The sequence below is a fragment of the Cuculus canorus genome, chromosome W, assembly GCF_017976375.1.
Source record: "Cuculus canorus isolate bCucCan1 chromosome W, bCucCan1.pri, whole genome shotgun sequence".
Lineage (NCBI taxonomy): Eukaryota > Metazoa > Chordata > Aves > Cuculiformes > Cuculidae > Cuculus > Cuculus canorus.
The window spans coordinates 5125999-5152006 of NC_071440.1; the positions used below are offsets into that span (position 1 = coordinate 5125999).

The 26008-nt window shown below is 38.4% G+C and overlaps 1 protein-coding gene across 1 annotated transcript in view; it reads left to right on the forward strand.

Moving 5' to 3' along the window:
• LOC128850303 (transcription factor RFX3-like) overlaps window positions 1-11445 on the forward strand; it is a 116604-nt gene extending 105159 nt beyond the window's left edge. The window contains exons 13-16 of the mRNA XM_054053340.1: window positions 5559-5767; window positions 6837-6990; window positions 10399-10441; window positions 11204-11445. Coding sequence (XP_053909315.1) covers window positions 5559-5767; window positions 6837-6990; window positions 10399-10441; window positions 11204-11445 — 648 coding nt within the window. The remainder of the gene's footprint in view (window positions 1-5558; window positions 5768-6836; window positions 6991-10398; window positions 10442-11203) is intronic.
• The last annotated feature ends 14563 nt before the right edge of the window (window positions 11446-26008 follow it).

Genomic DNA, 26008 nt, shown 5'->3' on the forward strand with positions numbered 1-26008 from the left:
GCAAGCAAACATTTTGTGCTGAGTAAAAATAGTTTTTGAGGATTGATTCGGCAAAAAGATCCATTCAATGATCAACAGTGGGTCTGATTTTCTAGAATCCCACTAGAATATCAGAGCATGAGGCTGTCGAGCGGGGTTTAAAATGATTAGATAAAAAGGGGACTCGGGAGCCCACCGATGCACTTGTTTAAAGCTGATTGCTGTAGCAACTTTCTGTAAAGAATCAATGGTCTCAGGGCCAAGACTGTGGTGGGAACGCAAGTCAGTGTCTCCCTTGAGCAGTTTGAATAACGGACCTAAGTCCGTGTTAGAAATTCCCAACAACGGATGGATCCAGTTAATTGTTCCTAATAGTTTCTGCACATCGTGTAAATTTTTTACATCTGCTCGTATCTGTAAAGGTTGTGGGATCACGGACTCAGCCCTTATACGCCAGCCCAAATACTTCCATGGCGGTGTTTTTTGAATTTTTTCCGGCGCAATACAAAGGCCTGCCAAATCAACAGCGGCCGTGACAAGGGCTACGGCTTCCTCCATGACCTCGTGGTGTTGTGCAGCCACTAGAATATCATCCATGTAATGATATAGCAAAGCACTGGGCACAGCGACCCTGACAGGGCTAAGCACTTTAGCTACACACCACTGACAAATTGTGGGGCTATTCTTCATTCCTTGTGGTAGCACAACCCACTGGTATCTCTGCAACGGAGCTTGCATGTTAACACTTGGAACAGAAAAAGTGAATTTAGGAGCATCATTTGGATGCAGGGGGATACTGAAAAAACAATCTTTGAGATCAATTACAGTCAAATGCCAATCTCGAGGGATCGTAGTGGGGGATGGGAGGCCGGGTTGTAGGGCCCCCATATCTTTCATAGCGTCATTAATTTTTCTAAGGTCATGGAGTAAGCACCATTTGCCAGACTGTTTTTTGATAACAAAAATAGGTGCATTCCAAGGACTGGTAGAAGGCACAATATGTCCTTTCAGCAATTGTTCGGCAACTAATTCTTGGAGGGCGCAAAGCTTTTCCAGTGGAAGGGGCCATTGATCAACCCAAATAGGGGTCTCAGTCCTCCAGGTTATTTTCAGGGTGTCGCGCACTTCAATGGCCCCATCTAAAAATGGGTCTGAATAGACATCCCCCACTGGGACAACACATCTCGCCCCCACAAAATCATCGGAACAGGCAATACAAAAGGCTTAATGGAGGCTATGTGTCCCTCTGGACCTCGAATTTGGATTAATTCCAGACTTTGGTGACTGCTACCAGTCCCGCCGATTCCAGCTAATGTTTGGGAAACATTGGCTAAAGGCCATTGTGGTGGCCATTTGGCCTGAGATATTACAGTAACATCAGCTCCAGTGTCAATAATCCCATTAAGCACTATTTATTGTTTCCCGCGAATGAGGGTACATTGACATAGAAGTCGCTTTTGGGAGATAGACTGCACCCACAAGATTTGTGGATCCCCTGTAGATCCGAACCCACCCATCCTTTGATAGGGTTGGTGAGAATCAGGAGTGTCCGTCCCCCTGGGAATTAATACCAATTGTGCTATACAACTACCTTTTGGCACCGTACAGAGGGGAAATGGGATCCACACCATGATCTTAATTTCACCAACGCTATCAGAGTCAATGACACCTGGTAACACAAAAAGTCCCGTTAAGTTTGTAGATGATCTTCCCAAAAATAATGCTTGAGTCCTTGGGGGTAAAGGTCCCGAGACATCTGTCGATAATAAGTGAACCGTAGAATCTAATAATGTTACTGTGTGTGAGGTTGCCAGGTCCAGTCTGGCACTACCTGTTGTTGCTGGGTGAAGACATGAGGTGGTGCTGTTTCCCTCTGAGGGGCTTGGAAGGTTGGCTGCGGTATTTGTGTCTGCGCGCCTCGCTGCCCCGCGCTCCGTGGTCGGTTTCCCTGTGTCGGTTGTCCCTGAAAATCATACTTAGAGCGACATTGATTAGCATAATGGTGCCCTTTTCGGCATCTGGGACAAATTCCAGGTGCTTTGGGTCGAGTTCCAGCATTAGTACTTAGACAATTTTTTTTCAGATGGCCGGGCTTGCCGCAATCATAACAATTATTTCCTGGTCCTGTTGGACTCATTGGACCGCGCATGGCCGCAAAAGGAGCAGCCATAGTCTCATATTTATGATCCATAGTACCAATTCTGTTACAAGCCTCCACCATTTCAAGCAACGTAGGGTTCGGGTTCGGGAGAGATTTTAACAGCTTCTTACAATCCACATTAGCTTTCTCAACAGCTAGTTTCAGCAATAAAATTTCCCGGGCCTCCGCATTATCTACTTGTCATTCAAGAGCCTGTTGTAATCTATCTATAAATTGCATATAAGGCTCTCGGGGTTCCTGGGTGATAGTAGTAAACGCTTTTTGTGGTTTTTGGGAATCGGGGACCTTCAAAAAGGCCTTTTTCGCCTCCCCTCGCGCTGCCTCTAAAGCCTCCCGTGGGATGCGACCCTGACCCACAGGATTAGCATGAGGACCTGTACCAGTGAGATGTTCAATAGTAAGTGCAGCTAGGTCAGGGTTATTGTTACCAGCATAAGTCTGAATAAGGGTTTGTAACCCCCTTCTCCACTGAGCCTCCCACCAGGAATATTGCGTGGGCGTTAACAGCAGTTGAGCTAGAGACTTTAAATCATGGGGGGTCATGACATACGTATCAAAAACAGAGGACAATAGACTCGTAAAATACGGCGAAGAGAGACCATGTTCCTTTACCGTACGGCGCAACTCCTTAACTACCGAAAAAGAAAGAGCCTCCCACTGAGCCCCCCGCCCTTGATAAATAACGGGGGCTACTATGTTTTTTGCGATTTCTAATTCTCCCTCTTGTAAGGCTTGGCACCTTATATTAACCCATGTATCATGTGGATCAGGTGAATTAAGGTCTGGCTCCTTTTCAGGGTTTACCGGTCCTGGATCAAAGGGATCCTCCTCAGGAGGATAGCCAATGGCGCACAGTTCTGGTACCGCGGAGGGTCCATCCTTTACTGGTGATAGCGAAGGGATAATTGGAGTCCTCCTCCCCTTTCACCTTGTCTTGGGGGCTCTTTTCTTGTACTTTTAAAGTCTCAAAAATACTCCTCCACCAAGGGAGCATACGCTGTGCTTCAGCATTCCCTGTGCTTGCTGCATCCCACAGTTTAACCCCCACATCATCCCAAAGTTCCCGCGTAAAAACAGTAGACTCAGTTACAGTGGGTATTTTTGCCTGTACCCGTTTAAGTATTACTTTAAGATCATGCCCAGAAATATTTTTCCCTTGTTTCTTAAGAAGGGCTTTCATGAGTTCATATACGTCTCTTTCAGGGGAAGACACCTGGTTTCCCCATGTTTCCCACAGCTCACCTCTCTTCCGTGGAGGGATTAGCGAGACCGGTCAATTCCTGCTTCCTTGCAGCAGCTCATTCAAAGCTCTGTGGGACTCACAGCATGCCACTCAGATAGGTGGATCATAGGCCCTGGTATCGATCACGTATCGATCACGTCGTCGGGTCACCAATTTGCCGCGATTGAGAGACGGGACACAGCCTGATGCAAGCAAGATGTCGATTTTATTGTATTCTTAACATATATTTATACTAGTTATAAGTGACTTACAAGCTACGCTTTACACGCTGATTGGTTCTTACCCTAAACTTGGTGATCACAGATTGGTTAACAAGACCACATAGTTCATTGCTGTATGAGCTAATATTTGGCATTGCTGCATAGCTACAGATATCTACTCTTTTTGCAGGACATTAGCTTCTTTAGACAGTAACAATATTTCCTCCTATCTAGATGGTTGCTATGCCATTTGCACGTAGCCCACGTAGCCGTTACTCCTTGTTCTTCTTTTCTTGAGGGAAGTTCTTTTTTTTAGCTTATCCAAGGTCTGTGGCCGACAAGTTCCAACATATCCCCCTTAAGCAATTGTTCTGTACTTTGGGTTTTTCCACTGCCTGTCAAACATTGTCCTACAATGAACAGCATGAACAATGCGTAAAGATGAAATCTTGGATAGTAGCATAGCTTCTGATCTTCCATAAAAAATATTGATCATGCAGCACTATTTCTAGTACAGATTGTTTAATTTATTTTTATTTCAAAGGCAATATCATTAGTATACTTTCTTTAACTGTATGTGTTTACATTTCTAGCATTTCCGAAGTGACTGGTTAGAACTAGTTTCCAGCTATCTGTAAAATATCAATTTATTTTTTTTCCTCAGGTTTAGAAAAAATTTTCCCCTTTACCTCTCCTTAGAAGAAACATCATCTTTTTTCTCCGGTTGCTCAACTAACTGACATGGATCAGATTACTGTTAGTCATACATTTGTAATCTTTCATGAACAAACTTTTTAACATATTTTTATCTTAACAGAAGTTTACTAGCAATAGTTAAATTCTTTTTTGCTTGTTGCAAAGACCTTTGAATATATAAAATTCAACACAGGTATTGTTATATCATAGAATCACAGAAGAGTTTGGGTTGGAAGGGACCTTAAAGATCATCTAGTTCCAAGCCCCCTGCCATGGGCAGGGACATGTACCACCAGATCAGACTAACCAAGGCCCTATCCAACCTGGCCTTGAACACCTCCAGGGATGGGGCATCCACAGCTTCCCTGGGCAACCTGTTCCAGTGCCTCACCATACTCATCATGAAGCAATTCTTCCTTATGTCTAGTCATATTGCATAATGTTGTGTAAACTACTTAGGATTTAGTATCTGACGAAAAATATGGTATATTAAATATTGTTCTGTGGTAAGATATAGGGTCTATGAATGTTGATATGTTAACTTGGCACGTGATAGCTAGAGTTTAAGAATATAGTCTATATTAAATTGATATTGGTTTTCTCTAAGTTCCATTTAACATAACTGTCCTATTGGTCTTATTTAAACTTAAAAATACTGCTAATACTGTGAATTGCTTTTTATTGTACATGGACTGTGCTTGTCCAGTTGTGTGCTATTTATATTACTCATTAAACAATGCACAATATACTGCAGACTATGGATAAATGTAACAACCCTTTTTGCATATAAAACAAATATTTTCTTAAGTGAGGTAATTGAAAAATGTAACAAAAATTATATTCAGTTTTAATTCAAAGCAATAGGAATCATAGTACTTTGGTTTCTTGGACCCTTTTTATTTCTTACTCTCTCAACTTCCACTTGACTGCCCTTTCCACTCCTTGTTTCTGTAGTCCCAAGCCTGACAATTCCTGAAATTTTTACAGATGAATTATGAATGAGGGAAGTTGAAAATTCTTTCATGAAAATTAATATGGAACATTGCAATGTATTTGTGGCTTTTCCATTGTATTTTTTTGTGTGTGTGCCTTAGTTGTTGCCCATTTTTATACTTTGGGTTCCTTACTCTCATTTTCTTTCAACAAAATTGAAAGTGGCATAAAAATACTCATTAGTTTGCCTAATAAAGGTATTTAATCCTTTTCATTTAATTGTTCAGTCTTTAAGAATAATTTGTATTTTGTGTTTGGCTTTCACGTTTGCCATGTGTTGTAACAGGAACAGGCTTCCTGGGTGTGTCAATGTGATGACAATATGGTTCAAAGACTAGAAACAGATTTCAAGATGACTCTTCAGCAGCAGAGCACTCTGGAACAGTGGGCTACCTGGCTTGATAATGTAATGATGCAAGCATTGAAACCATACGAAGGAAGACCCAGCTTTCCTAAAGCAGCACGGCAATTTCTTTTAAAATGGTCATTCTACAGGTAGTTCTTAATAGTCTTGTAAATTATTTTAGTTATTTTATTATTTACTGAACTCTATGCTGCAGTAATGTTGACAAAATTAGTATCAGACAATAGTTCCCAAGAGATGAAGACCCCTCCACCCCCTGAAAGATTAGTGTTAATATTAAACATAGGGCTATGTGCAACTCAGCAGTGGATTAAATGATTTTTCTATATTATTTTAAAAGCCTTGTGCAAATGTAATGAATGTGGTTAGAATTTTATCCTGATTTGGAAACATGCTGTGAAACATTTTCAATTGAATAGCTATACAATTTTAAAGCAGATGTTCTTAATACTATTTATTTAAATACCATGGCTTCTATTTTTATTATGCAGGGAAAACAAAATATTTCTTTATGTGTAAAAACATCAAGACAAATATTGTATTAGTTATCATAGTAAAGCTAGTTTTTTTCCAAAATGGTACACAGTAGCATCTACTTTCTGAGGGTATCATATGAATGTTTTCATCCACAATCTGCATTTTTCTGTTATAAGGTATACACCTTATAATACTTATAATTATTATTGAATATATTAATTATAATAACAATTATAAGGTATACACCTTATCATACATTTAATTTCATTTTAAAAGTTTAAAAAACATACCAATTAAAACCTTTGAACTAGCAATATAAGCACAACAGACAATATTTTAATGGACTACTTTGTTTAAAATTAAATAATCTTAATATAATTTTATTATTTAAAATTGTAACAAATAGCATACTTCCACTAAGTAATTTTTTTACATGAGTTCTCATATTGCTAATTGTGCATATAGGAAAACAAAACTCTTCTTGTCTTTTTGAAAATTTAGCTTCTAGTTGTGTAATGTGGTCTCCAACCATGCTTTGAGAAAAAGAGGAGAGGCAATTAACTGTCTTTCCTGGACATTTCTTTCTGAAGACACCATAAATCAGCTGTTTGTGGATAGCATTACTTTAAAAAATATTATTCATGAAGTGCATGTTCCATATGAATAAATTATTAAAGAATTGTGTTATTTATTTCATAATTTTTTTCCCCCATATTTAAATAGCTCAATGGTGATTCGAGATTTAACCTTACGCAGTGCTGCTAGCTTTGGCTCTTTCCATCTGATCCGCTTGCTTTATGATGAGTACATGTTTTACTTAGTAGAACATCGTGTTGCTCAGGCAACAGGAGAGACGCCTATCGCAATTATGGGAGAGGTAAGATGATGGATTGGTGGATTTAGTGATCAATTAGAATATGCATCTACAATTTTTTTTAACCTTTATATGGAGCTATGGGACATTTTGTAATGTAACTGTTGCAGACTGAGTTGCAATTACATTGGCATCTTCGAATTTGGGTTATATACCTTAATCCATGTTTCCTTGGCTGATTGTTTTTCAGAATACTAAAAAAAAAAAAAGAAAAGTAGATCAACCTACTAGGTAGAAACCTTCTTTTTTTTTGAGTTCTGGAATATGAAATTATATTAAAATAATAAAGAAACAGAATAATAGGAAAATTGCTTTCAGGGATCTATTTACATATATCTACACATACTTAAAATTCCAACACAAATATTTACACAAATGAATAGTCCCATTGAATTCATAAGGGTGGCTCATGTGCAGAAGTTAGTTTTGCTTCAGTGGTACTGTTCACGTGTATTGGTTGTATGTGGCAAGGCTTGGGGGGGGGATTACAGGGCGGGGTCTGTAGGGGTAGCCTCTGTGAGAAGAGGCAAGGGACTGCCCTGTGCTGGGAAAAGCCAGTTCTAGTCAGCTTGGCAATGGACCCACCACAGGCTGAAGCTGAGCCAATCAGCAAAATTTTGCATGACACTGTGAAAACATATTTAAGAAAGAACAGAAAAGACCAGACAGGCAAGGAAGAGGGAATAAAAGAGAGTAAGAAACAGCAGAGGGAACATCAAGGTCAGAGCAGTAGGAGATACTCCATGGCGGAGCAGATATTCCCTGCAGCCTGTGGAGAACCTCCAGAGCAGAGGGAAATTCTCAAAGGAAATGCAGCCTGTGGAGAATCCACGCAGGAACAGAGGAAAAGTGTGAAAAGGAAGGAATGGCAGTGAAAAAATGCTATGTACTGACCAAAAGCCCCCCTGTACCACCCATTGCCTCACTGAGGGGATCGCGTGTAACTTGTGACAGTAACACAGAGGGAAGAGAGGTGCCTGGAGTGAAATTGAGCCTGGGAAAGGGGGAAGAAGGTGTTTTCCTTAAGTGTTTAAATGTTTTGGGTTTTTTTGGCTGTTAACTAGGACCAACAAAAAACACGCATGAAATGAAAGTAGCACAGAAGTACTTGCAGGATTGGAAAATGGCATATTTTCATGCCTATATTTCAATGTATTTTGTTAAAAATAAACAGAGCAAAAGTCTCGATTCAGAATCACTGTCTTATATGTTCCCATGGCATTTGCAAACTGTTTACCTCAGATCTTTTTGTTTTTCAGTAGCTTACCTAACTGTTTATTTTGTGTGAGTTGCTTAAGAATCATAGAATCATAGAATCACCAGGTTGGAAAGGACCCACTGGATCATCGAGTCCAACCATTCCAAACACTCCCTTAAACCATGTCCCTAAGCACTTCATCAATCCGTTCCTTAAACACCTCCAGGGAAGGTGACTCGACCACCTCCCTGGGCAGCCTGTTCCAGTGCCCAATGACTCTTTCTGTGAAGAATTTTTTTCTGATATCCAGCCTGAACCTCCCCTGGCGGAGCTTGAGGCCATTCCCCCTTGTCCTGTCCTCAGTCACTTGGGAGAAGAGGCCAGCTCCCTCCTCTCCACAACCTCCTTTCAGGTAGTTGTAGAGAGTAATAAGGTCTCCCCTCAGCCTCCTCTTCTCCAGGCTAAACAACCCCAGCTCTCTCAGCCGCTCCTCATAAGACTTGTTCTCCAGCCCCCTCACCAGCTTCGTTGCTCTTAAGAACGTTGCTCTTAAGAATTTACATTATCTTAGGAGTCATCATCAAGAAATTGTACTTTTAAAGTGCTAGAAAATGGATAGATGTGGACATATGATAGATGGTTCACTAGACTGAAGCTTAATGCTTTTATACTTGACTATATCATGTTTTATGTTACTATTAAGTTGTAAGACACCTTGCATGATTTATCATTCTTACCTCAGGATATATTAAATAGTATCATTAAATATTATAAAAATGTAATTTTTCATAAAGATGAAGAGTCAGCATAATTTATAGTTTGATTGATATGATATGTTTTAGAAAAAAATAAATGGTTATTTCTGATTAGATATTTGATTAAACTCTGCCATTAGCAAAGTATTGAAAAAGTGTAGCATTGCTACATTCTTTTCTTGACAAACATGGTATATGCTAAACATAATGGTTTTGGTGTACTGTGGAATTTCATGTAATGTTTTGGTAAATGTAATGAGTATGATCTTAGAGAGAAAATATGTAATCTAAAGCTTTTAGAGGTGAGAGGGGAACAGGGAAGATGATGTAAATATGCTTGACTTCTTGTGTTTCTCTGCATTTACTGGCTGTGGTTGACATGAAATGGGAAGGACTAAGGCTAGTTTGACAAACACTTAAAGCCAGTATAAATGGGCTTTGCAGCTGAGAAAAACAATGTTTCCTCCTCTCCCAATCCCTTAGCTTTAGACATTGATGCTGGCACAAGTACTCAGGCATTCCTGTCATTAACTGGAACAGAGAATTCATCCTGTGCAAAATAATCCCATTAAAATTGTGAGGGTTTTTTTCTTGTCTCAGTTCTGCCGTGGTTCTTTGCATGGCCATGCGAACGCTTAAGGTGAAAGGATGGGTATGAGGAGGTGAGGAGGGAGTATGTGTGAGGGAACCTGGAAAGACAGAGCTGCTGCTGCTTATGCTGGTTTAGTGTTCACTGAAGTTTTATTTTTCTGCATTTCTGGAAAGGACTGAATCAGATATGGTTAGAAATATATTTATCTAAATATTGTACTCCTTTCATTTGAGATTCACTCATCAAATTATGCTCTACTGCTTCTCATTTAAGAGAAGGGTAGATGACTCAGACAAGGAAAGGGAAGAAGGAAGGTTGCATTTTTTACTTGTGAACAACTTTTCACTTTGCTTTTTGTATAAGTAAACTAGTTAGCAGAACATGCTGTAATAACTGTAAATCCTATTTTCAGCGGTGCCATTTATTTACCTTACATATAGTTTTGCTGCACTATAACTGGCTTTAGTGACACACCTTCTCAAGGGAACTTTTAAAGAGCTTTTGATTAAAATATTGTAGTTTAAAAATGGACACCAGTCATATTTTCTGGCATTCTACATCAGAAATATCTCACTCAAAGCAACAGAAGCCTTGACATAAGTCACTCTAAAGAAGCAAAAACATATACTTAAGTTTATATTCAATTGTTTCAATTGCTGAGGATTTTTTATTTTAATGTTAATTTACTTAATACGAACATGAATATGATGGAATGGAAAATGAACTGGTGGACGTGACTGCAGTCACGTGCATATACTTTCATACTAGCCACAAGTCTTTGGAGCATAGTACTGGCTTCATCATAGATAATCTAAGGTCATATTTTTGTAGGACTGCGTCCACACTTTTTCTTATTTATTTTGCAGTTTGGTGATTTAAATGCTATATCCCCTGGAAATATGGATAAAGGTAAGCAGTCAAATCTCTCAAATGTATAATTTTATATAGAACTAACACATCTCTTGGAGCAAAACAACTCCTTATTTTTTAAAATATAGTAAAACAGACTCTAAAGTTGTATCATAATTTTAATTATGTGCATATTACTATTATATGGGCATAATCTATAGTATATAATAATGACTAGAACACTCTAGATTATTAATTAGATTTTTTAAAATGTTTATTATTTACACAAGAAATTTTCAAAATTTCACATGGATTTTAGCTGTATATCCTGATGAGAGTGTTGAAGGGGATGGACAGTTGGGAAAAGGAAGATATGATGAGCATTTACATGTACCTACATTTGTAGTGAATGATGGATTTAATAAGTGAAGATGGCAAAAGTGGGTCCAAGCACTTGCCAAATAACTTGTTAATTGTTACTGAAGGATATAGTAAGAAATGAGTTTATGTCCTCTTTGTACATTGAAGGTTTAATTTGTCTCCATTCTTACACTGATTGTATGATTTGGAGCAAGTCAACCTCCCTTCAGTTCAGTTTCCTTATCAGTAATATGAGATAACATTAGAGAGAGTTCGTTACCCTATTTATCTGTAGTATTTATTGACTTTTCCCAATATAATGTTAAGCTTTCAGTTTCTCCTTTATCAGGTTGCTACACTTCCCTGTATTTTCATATTTCACATTATTTGCAAAATAAAGGACCTTGTATTTAGATTTTTTTCCCTTTGTGCTATTTTTTTCTTGGTTGTTTTTCTGTGCAGATGAGGGCAGTGAAGTTGAAAGCGAAATAGAAGAAGAGTTGGATGAAAATGGAGAGCCACAAGCCAAGAGGGAGAAAACAGAACTAAACCAGGCATTTCAGGTGGGCTGCATGCAGCAGCCAGTGCTTGAGAGTGGAGTAGAGCAGAGCCTTCTGAATCCACTTCATAATGAGCACATTGTTACAAATACTCAGACTATCAGACAATGCAGTGCTACTGGAAATACATATACTGCAGTCTAATATTGAAGCATCCCCCCAACTACATTAGCCCTGTTGATGCTGGACTTAACTTGGGGTGGGGGGGAGAACAGGTCTGAAAGTTAACTTATCAAACTTTAGCTGTGATGAACATTACCTTTTATTGGAGTTGTGAAATGAAATGGGTGTATGCATTTTGCCAGATGTTTAAAAAAACATTTGTAAGTGAAATCATTTTACATTGGTTACTCGCTATTATGAGTTTTCCTAGTTTCAAGTGTCTAGGAAAATTTTTGCCAAGCTTTTAATGTTAATGCTTTTGTCCTCTTAAAATAACTTATTTTTTTCATAGTTTAAAAATATTTTAATGTTAATTATTTGTCATAATGATTTCATATGCATAGGTTTTTAATTAGATGCACTTCTGTGAAATATTAAAAGAAATACTTTCTTTGACTTATACTGGAGGTATACTCATTTGACAGCAGATGCATCAAATTTGTTGTAAAAGGTGCTTTTCATTGAGCAGAACTAGAAGACATTATTTTGATGAAATTGTGAATATTCGGGGTATTTTTATCAGTGTTGGAGGGATGGAAAGATTACTGTTTTCTTTCTGTAAGGAGGAAGTGGTTTTGTTTCATTTACAAATGTAGAATGAGTGAATTGTAAAAATGTGGTAATGTGTACACTTGTAGGCATAACTAATTATCTGATCACCAGATCACCATGAAAACAATATAAGCTTCCTTTAAAATTAACAGCTCCAGATTTTATTTGCATGCCAGTTCCTCTGGTTTTGGAGACTACTGATTATATATTTGAGACCACTGCACAGATGCTTTTGGTTGTTGAGTGATACTGTAGCTGAAAGAAAGAAGTGACTTGATTTTTTTAAGTGTACATGCTACTTATGCTGAACTGGACATACAGAAAAACATTCCTTTTGGATTACTTTCTTCTGTTCCAAGTCTTTTCCTACTACTAGTTCAATCTGCTGCTTTCATAAATTATAATTTATAGAATGCAAGGAATGTAGCAACCTGCATAATTTTCTTTTCAAAATATATTTCCTGATTATTAAAATGAATTTAAATTTTTACAAAAATTTAATAAGGTAGTGTAACTGGCACACCTCACTTGTACTTATTCCCGATTGCATTGAATTTGAATAGGTAGCTAGATGGACCATTGCCATTTAAGAATGTACATCAGGGATCATTGTACCTCGGCTACTACATGGTGCCTTAAACAGAACTGAAGCTAAGATTCAGTACTTTTTGTTATTCTTAATAAATTATTCAACAAGGTGTGCCTGTCACTTTCAAATTTCCTAGGTATTAAGGGCAGATTACATAGTCTTCAAAGAAATAAAAGGGAGGGTTATTATTAAGTGATTTTAAAATCCCTTTTAAAATTGATAGTATTTTTCTTGTTTCTAACTGAATTTCACTTTATTGCAAATAAAATTTACTTGGGAACTTGAAAAGCAAAACTAGCTTTAATATCAACTTCAAATGCTGTTAACAAAGTAAATGGACCCTAGTCATAAGCATGATTATATATTTTTAAACCCTTGTCAGATTTTAACCTTAAAAAATCAGATTAAATAAATGAGCAGGTACATAATGCAGCACATATTTTCAATTTGTATATGTGGTAGGGTGTCAGCCTGATGCTATGTTTTAATGATTACATCTTAGAGTGATAGTTTATACAGTCCATATTAATTGACATCAAGCATTTTGTCTGATTATTTTAAGCATTTTCATTATTTTTAAAGCAGACACATGGATTTGCTAAGCTGAAATAGTGAAAATAAATAAATAAAAGCAAAATAAGCAAAGGAGAGAATAAAAAAATTCATTTTATAGAAAGGACTGTATAAAAAATTTAGAGAGTCTTTTGTTTTATCTAGTATGACTGTGGGTTGATGTTTTTAAGTCATATATACCAAACGGGTGAACAGCACATGAAATGAACAGAGTATTTTTAGCAAAGAAATTTGTGCTAGAGTTTTCATATGCTCCAAGGACAGTTACAGATCAACTAAGATGTCCTAACATTTTCTGATGTACAAAGTTATTTGTAAATTGTTTAGCAGAATTTGGAGGCCAATCCATCCTGCTCCATTCTATGTAGGCACAATTCCTACTGATGTCATTAGATGTTTTATGTCTTGACAAAAACTGCAAATGAGGTGTATGTTTATTTATCTCTAAATTCACCTGTGCACTGAATCCTCATCAATTTTGTTTTCCCAAATACTACTACATCCTGTTTTTTCCCTTAGAAATCAGCACCCTTCACTAAAATTCCTAAAACCTAACCCATGATAAATAATTGCTCCCTTTTATTTTCCATTATAAGATTTGAACAAGTAAAATAAAATGAACAGTGCAAAAAGAAAACAAAATATATGCATGCAAAGATAGAATATGTATCATGGATTCTAACAATAGTTATCAAAATAAATTGGAACTATCTCTGATTCAGATAACAGAATGGAGTTTGTATTTCTATGCTTATCAACAGATTATTCTCTTAAATTTTTGAGTAACATTTTCCCAACTTTAACAAACATTTAAAAGAATTAAGTTGCTGCAAGCTGCTGTGTATATATACAGGTTTGAGATTTTTGTTCTTTGCTTTTAAATTTACTGTAATTTTGATCAAATGTACACATATGAAACAATTTACACACAATGTTAATAGATGGATACTGTTAATGATTTAAGAACAGAGACATGGATACTTCAGTCCAAATTAAATAGTGTGTAGCATGTGGTTGAATTGCTACTCTGAAGCCTGCTTAACTCTTTTAGAGCTCTAAAGAGGTGTAGCAAGCATCCACTGGGCAGACATTTTAAGATAAGGGCTCATATGATTTCTGGATTTTACCTGATCTTGATGTGAATTTCAAAATAATTATTTTAGAGACACTTCCACGATTAGCACAAATAACTTAGTGAACACTGTGGTGGAATGGGTATTGCTGAATTACTTTTTCAAAACACGAGGCCCAATTTTCACAAGTTTTATATTTATGAAAAGTTGTCGGTACATTTCCATATTTCTCATTGTAAATCAGGGGTTTTTTTACATCCCTCTTTTTAGTTATCTATTTCTGTGTTTTATTATTGTACTGTAGCATGCTTTGTGCACTTTTTAAAAAATGTTCCATTAAAAGATTTGGAGAATCTTTAAATTGTTTACTTACAAAATGATGATGTACAGCATTTCTGCCTTTAATTCACTAATGTGTAAAATAATGTGCTGGTGTACTGTCACTGAGGAATGTATAGGCCTATAAAGCATTTTAATTTAAACTGAAGAATTTTTAAATGTCTGAAACACTGCTTCTGATCGAAATATTTTCCACAGGAGGAGACCTGACCTGATATATTTGTGTTTCTCACCAAATTATATCAGCATTGTTTAGAAAAACATTTCTATTAGTTAGAGCTACGTTGCAATCTAACTTAATTTATAGAGTGGTTTTACAAAAGAAAATAAACTTTTATACTCATGAAAAAAACTGGTGAAAAATTAACTTTTTTAATAATGTAAGTATTTTTGGTACTTCATGTGACAGTGATTCCAGATTTTAAAATATTCATTTGAGAGATCAGTATAAATTTCTGAAAATTGCATCCTTGTCTTCATAGAACAGGAAAATTATCTTGTCTGTGATTTAAAAACAGATTAATGAATGGTATTATAGTATCTTTGCTACTTTGGTGATAAAAAGGAAAAAAACCCATGAATAGAAGCATAAATACAAAGTGCTTAGTTTTAGCCTTATAAAATTAATTTAATGCAATGCCTTGCGTTAACCCTTTGAGCATTGTAAGGATACACTTTTTAGGTAATTTCATTAGACCACTGAAAATATTCTATACATTTAAGGAGCTGATTGTCTTCTTGATTTTTTTAAAATTTCTAAATTAAATACTTGCATACTAGACAGAAATGGTTTTGTTACAGAAGGCTCAATAGATTTAGGTTAAATTATTCACTGCTATCAATGTGTGCTATCTGGTGCAAAACACTACTTCTGCTACTTTGTTTCCATAATTGGATCAATATCTGGAGAAATCAAATATCTGATTCTACAGACATAAGCTGTTTACTTTAAGATGACTTTACAAAATGGAGGTTTAGGAAAAAATATTTGTAATATTTTGAAAATCTCTTTAGGGCAATATTAAAATACTCTAATAATCTAAATTAAAATCTTTAAATATAAACCCAAAACTGCTTATTTAACGAGAGAATGAATTTTGCAGAACCCCTGATATGTTTGCAATCAAATTTTCTGTAGTCTGTCTGATAAATTGACAAAAAGGACACTGTTGTATTTATATTACTTTTGACATTCTGTCACTGTGATGTGAACTAATGCAAAGACAGAGGTACTAGATTCAACTTCCTCTGCAGGGATGCAATTTGGATGACTTATTGAATGCCAGAATTTACGAAGAAAAGAAAAAAAATCTAGCAATTGCACCTGCCTTCTGCTGTGTCAAAAAAGCTCTTTGTTCTTACAAGTAGTACTCACCAGAACAAGGGAACAAGTTCAGAAGCAAGTAGAGAGTTGTTGAAAATTATAGATAGAAATACCATGTTACTGAGCTTGTTTTTTTTTTTTTCTACTGGTTCCTTGCAGTAGCAGTCAGCAACACTAGGTGCAGATTTAAATTCACTAGATTCAAATCTACTGAGTGAAAAAAAGTCTCATTACATTGTTTAGTGAAATTACATCAAATTACAAGTAAGTTGTAAAGATTTTTAGTCAGTTAATGCAAATACATGTATAATTAAAATGCAATACTCAAAGGGTTTTAATTTAACAATATTTTATTCATAATTTATTGTAACTGCTTCCCAGTTTGCATGCCTTGAACATTGCTGCTAGTGATTTTATATGCCAGCAGACTCAAGTTTAATTTACCCATTTAACTTAAGAAATAGTAAAAGCCACTTACAAAGTGACTGCCTAGTTTTTGTTTGAGGAAAATGTCTTAGTTTGATAATTTAAACTCTCTTGGTTTATTCTGATTTTTTTTTCTTTTAAAAAAAGAAACCCAGCAATTAAAATGTTGGGATTGGAAGCCCTGAGTAATTAAACATCTGGTAAAAATTGTTCTTGTAAATTGATCATAAAGGCTGAGAGTTATTGTAGAGAAGAGAGTCCATAACAAGACTATGAGCATCAAAATGACCCAAGGAAATGCTCTAACGTTCTCAAATGCTTCCCTGGTCGTGATGCAAATGTCTTGCAAGATTTTTCAGCACCAGAGAACTTTACTCTAAAATAATAAACATTTTAATAGCATTAAGGTTGTGGAGGGAAAAACTCACCTTAATTGTTGTTTACCAGGGACCTATTCCAGTATCTTTTGACTCACTGATATCAACAAGTTGTTTCATTTTGTTTTCTTGTTTTTACACAAATACTACTATAGGGTTCCCAAATACATTGTTAAAGTGATTGTTTTGTATTTAAACATTAAATATTGTATTAAAGTAACTAAAAAAAGGCAAATTAAAATGTCAGAAAAATATAATTTTGTACCAAAGCAAGTTTTTCATCTTCACTTGAAATTTGGATTTACAGTAATAACCAACGAGGCTATTGAATAAACTTTGAGTGCCTTTCAAACACTTGGGAAATTTTGCCTCAGGTGATAAACTGTAATTAGGCTAATTCTAGAGCTTGCCAATCAATAATTATGTCATCACTCAGGGCTTACTTACCTTCTAGGAAACTTGGTTCCATTTATTTTCTACTGTATTTTTTTTTAAAGTGCCATCATTTTAATTTCACTTAGTAAGTGGCAGATAACATTATTCAGTCCCACAGGCACAGAAATGTAATAACATTAGGAGAAACTGAATTTTTCCTTTTCCTGTTTACTGCATAGATTATGTAAACTAAGAAAGCAACTTTTTGTAGACTATACATGTGACATAATGTAATGTTGTTTTGCAGGTTTTGATTTAGTTGAACACATTTTTTAATTATTTAAGGGAAACATCTTTATGGAATAATTTGACAGGGTTTTTTTATAATGTATTTTATTTTGTAAATATGTATTTCCTGATGTGATTTTTCTTTTTTTTTTTTTGTGAGAAATGCTAAATCTTTTAGTATCTCATGTCCTCTCAAAATTGGAAGGAGCTTAAGTAATAGTTTGTGGGCAATTTGTATTGTGTACTGTATAATAACTAGGAAACTTTTATAATTATGAAAATATATATTAACTTTTAGTGCGTTGTTTAAAAATAATGACTGGAACATACTAAAGATGGTAGGATTTTTTCTGAATATTTCAGAAATGAACTCAGGCTAGTTTTCTTGTGTTTTTCAAAACAAAATTGTGTATTGTCTTCTGAAATAAATAAATTTGTTTTCTTGTTACATACATTTGACATTTGAATTGTTTGGAGGTTTATATAATTAAATATTTTAAATTATAATACTATTTATTCTGATAGAAAACTTATTTCAACTTTTTCCTTTTAAATAGACAGTTAATATTTATGTAGTGGTACCAGGAGTGAAAAAACAGCATTGAGTGTTTCTCAAACTGCAAAAGAGATTACTATCTGAGCTGTCAACTTAATTAAATAGCTGTTCATGCTTCAAATAACTGCAGAACATAATATCTTAATTTAAATATGAAGAATCATTTTCCATTCTAAATTTGGCTAACTAAAATGGGGTTGTTAGGAACAAGAAGACTTTGGCATCCAGATTTCATTGCTGTTAATGTATGACCCCCAAAGCCTACTACTGCAAGTTTTGATTTAGTAAAATTGTGAAAATATTTGCAGCATTAACTTATTTCAGTGAATACAAAGAATAAAATCTCTATCATATCAAGCCATGTTTCTCATGGATCTCCAGTCTTCCTGCATTCTATTACTTGGTGGGTCTTCCCTGATTAAAATAGCATTCTACATTTTTAGATGCAAAACACGCTGTTTGGAACACACATTAAAGTGAGCTTGGAATACCAGGATCAAAACAGGTATTTCATACAAAGCTTAGAAAAAAGATAGGAGTTTGAATTTATTTTGTTTGGGAAGTTCAGTTTATGAGCATTGTAATCCACAGCTGCCTATCTCATACAGTTTATTTCAACTAAGGTCCAAAAGCTTATTATAAATACAATACTGGCTCCTGCAATTAATCATACCAGATAAGACTTTAAATCTTTATACCCTGATGACAAGCCAGATTTATTTTTACAGAATCCTCCTAATTAGTTTGAAGACTGAAACTTCCCGTCCTAGCTGGTGCTTTGGTTGAGACTGAGTGGGTTTAGTTCCAGCACACATCTGGCAGAGAAGGAGCTGTAAAAGACATCTTGTTTCATCCTGACTGACAGTATTTAGTCATATTATCAGATTCTTTTTCAGCAATAGTGTTACCAGAAAGAATATTCAGGATTCAGCCTCTATTATTGTTAATATTAATTTAAAAAGGTAAATAATTTAAATAATTAATGGAAGTTTAGTTCAATATCCCCACAGTGCTGTAATATAGATCTTATAGTATACGATATGGCAGTAATTGTAGAAATTCAGGGAAATGCAAGGTATTGTAAGAAGACAGCAGATTAAGATGGATTACACATCAAACTACCATTTTTATTACTTCTGCAAGGTGATTTTTCTGCAGTGCTGTGGTCAAGTAAGTTAGATTCTATATCAAGTTATTTTAAACGTATTTAATTTGCTTCCCCTCAGGCAATCACTTCTAATGTGTAGAAAGTCATATAGCACACAACAGTCTAAACTGTGCCAAATGCCATCACAAATATAAAACCAATTATTCCACAAAGCAACCAAGGCAGTCAAACCTTTATCCATTTCTGACACTGTTAATGTTATGTGAAATAGGGTTGCTGTGTTGATGTTATTCCAGATTTCACTGAAAACCGTTGTATGTATTCTTCCCCAATAACTGGATTAGCCTAACAGTATTAAAAAGAAAACAACAACCAAAAAAATCTTGACTACAATGTTGTGCTGTTAACAGTTTATTCTGAACAATTTTATGAATAGAACTGCTTTCCCAAGGAAATACTATGCACCCAAAATCTGGAGCTGTTTTCACTGCTAAAGTTTAGGGCATAGTCAGGCTTAATTTCACAGATCTAGCTGGAGCAGTGTTTAAAGATGTTGTCCCAAGCTGTTCTCTCGTTCCAGCTGGAAGTTGTTGGTCCCCACAGCAGGTGAGATGTGAGTACAGATGATTTGAGTACAACTAGCATATTTCTGAGACAAAACCAACCACCTTTGCTCAAACTAGCTGAAAGTTGTTTGTACTAATATCTTTGTTCCATAACAATAAGTTATGGAATAAGTATAAGCAATGGCCTTTCTGCATATCAGTGCTCCATGTTATTAGTTTTATAGAAAAAGACTTGCTGAAAAAACATGCAGTTAACTTTCAGAAAATGAAGTTACTTAGATGAGACATAGCTGAAGTCAGAAACTGAGTCTACTTTAGCTCAAACCAGAACATTCCAGCCCTTATTCCACATCATCTACATCATGCTCAGGTCAATGCTACTTCGAATTATATATATACACAGACACATACAGATTGCTAATTCTCCACTTCTCGTACACCCGTACCAGGTATCTTGAAGTTTAACATGCCCTCCAACAGGTCCCCTCCCAGGATACTTTGCATTTGCATCACAGGGGCCTAGGGTAGGATCAGCACATCTGATCTGAGACATTTTAACCCACGCCACCATGCTGGATGGTACGAGGATTCTACATACGCACCTCATGGCTCAAAAAGCTGTATCTATTTCCCCTCATGGGTTGATCTGTGAGGAGATTAATGACACGGACTCCGATATCTTGGATGAAAGACCTTTATTGCTCTTAGCGAGCTCCTTATATACACAATGTTATGTTGCATCTAAAACTTGGCATCATTTGATTGCTTACAAACAATTGTTCATGCGTATAAGTTCATACTACTATTGTTTAGCTGCTACTGTCCATGCGCCTAGATCAAATGATTACTTGGTTAATTAGCTTTGCATATTTGACATGCTTTTCCCCTAAATTATCATGATTTCTACTATTCTAGCTTACACTTCCCTCTCACCTTCTGGGCATACAGCCATAGCTTACTGTTGCTATCCGTTGTTTCCTCTTACTGCACTGTTCATGGTCCTTCAAGGGCATCGTGGCCTTCGTTAATATAAAATGTTTCTACAGATCTGCACATAACCATTCTCTTCCATGGTGAGTTGCATATACAGCACAGAAGGAGAAAAGAGAGAATCATAAAATCACAGACTACTTTGGGTTGGCAGGAACCTTAAAGATCATCTAGTTCCAACTCCCCTGCCATGGACAGCTCCCACTAGATCAGTCTACCCAAGGCCCCATCCAACCTGGCCTTGAACATCTCCAGGGATGGGGCATCCACAACTTCTCTGGGCAACCTGTTCCAGTGCCTCACCACCCTCATTGTGAAGAAATTCTTCCTTATGTCTAGTCTAAATCTGTCCCTCTCCAGTTTATACCCATTCCCCCTGGTCCTATCCCCACAAGTCTTTGTGAACAGTCCCACCCCAGCTGTCTTGTAGGCCCCCTTCAGGTACTGGAAGGTTGTTATAAGATCTCAGAGCCTTCTCTTCTCCAGGCTGAACAAGCCCAACTCTCTCAGCCTGTCCTCGAATGGGAGGTGCTCCATCCCTCTGATCATCTTTGTAGCCCTCCTCTGGACCCGATCCAACAATCCTTCTTATGTTGAGGATTCCACAACTGGACACAATACTCCAGATGAGGTCTCACAAGAGAGGAATAAGGGAGCAGAATCACCTCCCTTGACCTGCTGGCCACACTTCTTTTGATGCAGCGCAGGATACGGTTAGCCTTCTGGGCTGCAAGCACACATTGCCGGCTCATGTCGAGCTTCTCATCAACCAGCACCCCCAAGTCCTTCTCTGCAGGGCAGCTCTCAGTCACATCATCCTGTAATAAAACTGCAGATTGCCCTGACCCAGGTGTAGGACCTTGCACTTGGCCTTGTTGAACCTCATGAAGTTCACACAGGCCCACTTCTCCAGTCTGTCCAGGTCCCTCTGGATGACATCCCATCCTTCTGGTGTGACAACTGCACCACTCAACTTGGTGTCATCTGCAAACTTGCTAAAGGTGCGCTCAATCTCACTGTCAATATCATTGATGAAGATATTAAACAGCACCAGTCCCAGTATGGACCCCTGAGGGACACCACTTGTCATGGACATCAATCTGGACTTTTTGCCCTTACCACTACTCTCTGATTACGACCATCCAACAATTTCCTATCCACTGAACAGTCCATCCATCAAATCCATATCTCTCCATTTTAGAGAGAAGGATGTTGTGGGGGACCGTGTCAAAGGCTTTACAGAAGTCCAGATACATCACATCAGTTGGTTTTCCTGTGTCCACCTCTGTGGTTACCGCATCATAGAAAGCCACTAAGTTGGCCATACAGGATTTGCCCATGGTGATGCCATGATGGCTGCCATTAATCACCTCCCTGTCCTCCGTGTGCTTTAGTATAGCTTCTAGGAGGATCTGTTCCATGATCTTCCCAGGCACAGAGGTAAGGCTGACAGGTCGGTAGTTCCCAGGGCCGTCTTTTCTACCCTTTTTAAAGATGGGCACAACGTTACCCTTCTTCCAGTCACCAGGGACTTCTCCTGATTGCCATGATTTTTCAAATATCATGGAGAGTGGGTTGGCAACCACATCTGCCAATTCCCTCTGAACTCTGGGATGCATCTCATCAGGTCCTATAGACTTATATATGTTCAGGTTCCTCAGGTGTTCACGAACCTGATCCTCTTCTACAGTGGGAGGGGCTTTATCCCCCTGGTCACCATCTTGTTGTCCATTGACCCAGGAGGGATGAGGAGAGAGGTTGTCAGTGAAGACTGAGGCAAAAATGTTGTTGAGTACCTCAGTCTTCTCCTCGTCTGTTGATATGAGGTCACCATTTCCAACCATCAGTGGGGGTACATTCTCTTTAACCTTCCTTTTCTGATTGACGTACCTGTAGAAGCCCTTCTTGTTGGTCTTCACTTCCCTTGCCAAGTTCAGCTCCAGCTGCACCTTGGCCTTCCTGACCTCATGACTACGCAACCAGGCAGCGTCCCTATACTCTTCTCAGGTTCCCTGTCCCTGCTTGCACTGCATGTGCAGTTCCCTCTTGTTCCTGAGTTTGACCAGCAGGTCTCAACTCAGCCACACTGGTCTCTTCCCTTTCCTGCCTGATTTCCTACATCTGGGGACTGCGTGCTCTTGTGCTTCATGGGAAGCATACTTAAATATTTGCCAGCTGTTCTGCTCCCTTGTCCCTGTGGACTGTGTTCCAGGGGGGGCTACTGAGTAACTCCTTGAAGAGCTGGAAGTCTGCTTTCCTGAAATTCAGGGTCCTGACTATACTCCTCGTCTCTCCCATATCCCTCAGGACCTTGAACTCCACCAGTGCGTGATCACTGCAGCCCAGGCTGCCTCCAGTCTTGATGTCAGTGATGAGACCATCAGGTCCAGTATTGCATCCCCTCGTGCAGGGGTGTCTATTACCTGGGGTAAGAAGTTATCTTTAATGCACTCTAGGAGTCTCCTGCATTGCCTACAGCTTGCCGTGCTACTTCTCCAGCACATGTCAGGGTGGTTGAAGTCCCCCAGTAGGATGAGAGTTTGCGAGTGTGAAGTCTCCTGTAGCTGGAGGAAGAAGGCTTCATTGGTTGGCTTTCCTTGATTGGATGGCCTGTAGTAGACACCAACCACAAGGTTCCCATTGGTTCCTCGGTCCTTTATTCTGACGACACACAAGCTTTCAATCTGTTCATGGCTACTCTTCAATGACAGCTTTTCACATTCTATCACCTTCCTGAGACAGAGGGCAACGCCTCCATCTCTCTTTCCCAGTCCGTCCCTTCTGAACAGCCTGTAGCCACAGATAGCCACACTCCAGTCATGGGATTCGTCCCACCAAGTTTCTGTGATGACAACTAGATCGTAGCTTTCTAGTAGCACGGTAGCTTCCAGCTCCTCCTGTTTGTTTTCCAAGGTCCACGTGTTTGTATAGGGACACTTCAGCTGGGCTGCTGGTTGCATTGCCTTCTTAGTGGAAGACCCTTTATTTCCTTTAAGGTGTTTTGGGGAAGTTTCCTTCCTGGCACCTACTACCTCAGGAGCCTCCTGCTTGTCTCCACAGGACTTCAATTGTGCCACGGCATCCCCAGCATGCCCCTGGACAGCAGGTGGAGGGCCTATACCAGCACCCCATCCCTCCAACCATTGCGTGTCCTCCCACTGCTTGTCATAGGCAAGCCTGATATTATCCTGCTCCCCCTTCACATCTAGTTTAAAGTCCTATCAATGAGCCCTGCAAGCTCCTGAGCAAAGACCCTCCTCCCCCTTTGAGAAAGGTGGCTCTCATCTGATACCTGTAAACCTGGTGCTGTGTAGGCCATCCTGTTGTCAAAAAACCCAAAGTTATTATGGTGAAGAGAAAGAAGACCGTGCACGGCTATTCATGCATGGACAATCACTTGGCCAGCCATCAAAAATATAAATCCAGCAATTAACTTTAGTCCTATTTTCATCAAACATACCCTCACCCTGTGAGTCCCAAAGACCGCAGGATGGAGTGTAACCATGAGCTTGGTGTCATTGAACTAGTCCTTAGGCTGCATTGATTGAAACAGTACAGCAGTCTGGTCCACTACTTATTTCATACTGACTTGAGCTTGTTTTATTGAGGTAGAAGCATTATGGATGGTGACATAGCATTCTCCATCAGTAGTGTTCAGCATGCCAGAGACCACATTCTCTTTTAGAAGGAGCATATCGAAGGCTAGACAGTTTTGTAAAGAAATTTTTTGAGGCCTGTTGCACCTGTAGGTTCAATTCCCCAAATGCATATTTAGTCTAATTAGATGATACAAGGACTTCCCAGGTTAAGTTTTCCAATACAGTTTGATGTTTCTGGTGGGGTAAAACATAGGAGAAAAATGCCTCCAGTATTAAGGATGCCTTATATCCCCAGATATAACAATTAGGGATTTGGATGCTGTGAATTACCTTTTAGATGTCTCCCGAATCATCAAGACCTTTAAAACATTTCTTGGTTCATCCCTGGAATTTGGAAAAATTAAAAACTCTGTATAGGCAGAGTGAAAATAACATCACTCCACACTATATTTTCACATTTTTAGCCTCACCTCTGTGCCTGGGAAGATCATGGAACAGATCCTCCTAGAAGCTATGCTAAAGCACACGGAGGACAGGGAGGTGATTAATGGCAGCCATCATGGCTTCACCAGGGGCAAATCCTGTATGGCCAACTTAGTGGCTTTCTATGATGGGGTAACCACAGCAGTGGACATGGGTAAACCAACTGATGTGATGTATCTGGACTTCTGTAAAGCCTTTGACATGGTTCTCCACAACATCCTTCTCTCTAAATTGGAAAGGTATGGATTTGATCGGTGGACGGTTCAGTGGATAAGAAACTGATAGGATGGTTGTATTCAGAGAGTAGTAGACAATGGCTCGAAGTCCAGATGGAGATCCATGACAAGTAGCATCCCTCAGGGTTCCGTACTGGGACTGGTACTATTTAATATGTTCATCAATTATATTGACAGTGAGATTGAGCGCACCTTTAGCAAGTTTGCAGATGACATCAAGCTGAGTGGTGCAGTTGTCACACCGGAAGGACGGGATGTCATCCAGAGGGACCTGGACAGACTGGAGAAGTGGGCCTCTGAGAACCTCATGAGGTTCAACAAGGCCAAGTGCAAGGTCCTACACCTGGGTCAGGGCAATCTGCAGTTTCAGTGCAGGATGGAGGATGATGTGACTGAGAGCTGCCCTGCAGAGAAGGACTTGGGGGTGCTGGTTGATGAGAAGCTCAACATGAGCCAGCAATGTGCACTTGCAGCCCAGAAGGCTAATTGTATCGTTGGCTGCATCAAAAGAAGTGTGGCCAGCAGGTCGAGGGAGGTGATTCTGCCCCTCTATTCCTCTCTTGTGAGACCTCATCTGGAGTATTGTGTCCAGTTCTGGAATCCCCAACCTAAGAAGGATATGGGACTTTGGAAGGGGTCCAAATGAGGGCTACAAGGTGATCAGAGGGATGGAGCCCCTCTGCTATGAGGACAGGCAGAGAGAATTGGGCCTGTTCAGATTGGAGAAGAGATGGCTCTAAGATCTTATAGCAACCTTCCAGTACCTGAAAGGGGCCTACAAGAAAGCTGGGGAGAAACTGTTTACAAAGACTTGTAGTGGTAGGACTAGGGGCAATGTGTATAAACTGGAGAGGGGTAGATTTAGACTAGACATAAGGAAGAATTTCTTCACAGTGAGGGTGGTGAGGCCCTGGAACAGGTTGCCCAGAGAAGTTGTTGCTGCCCCATCCCTAGAGGTGTTCAAGGCCAGGTTGGATGGGGCCTTGGGAAGCCTGATCTAGTGGGACATGTCCCTGCCCATTACAGGGAGGTTGGATCTGGATGATCTTTAAGGTCCCTTCCAACCCAAACTATTATATGATTCTATGTTG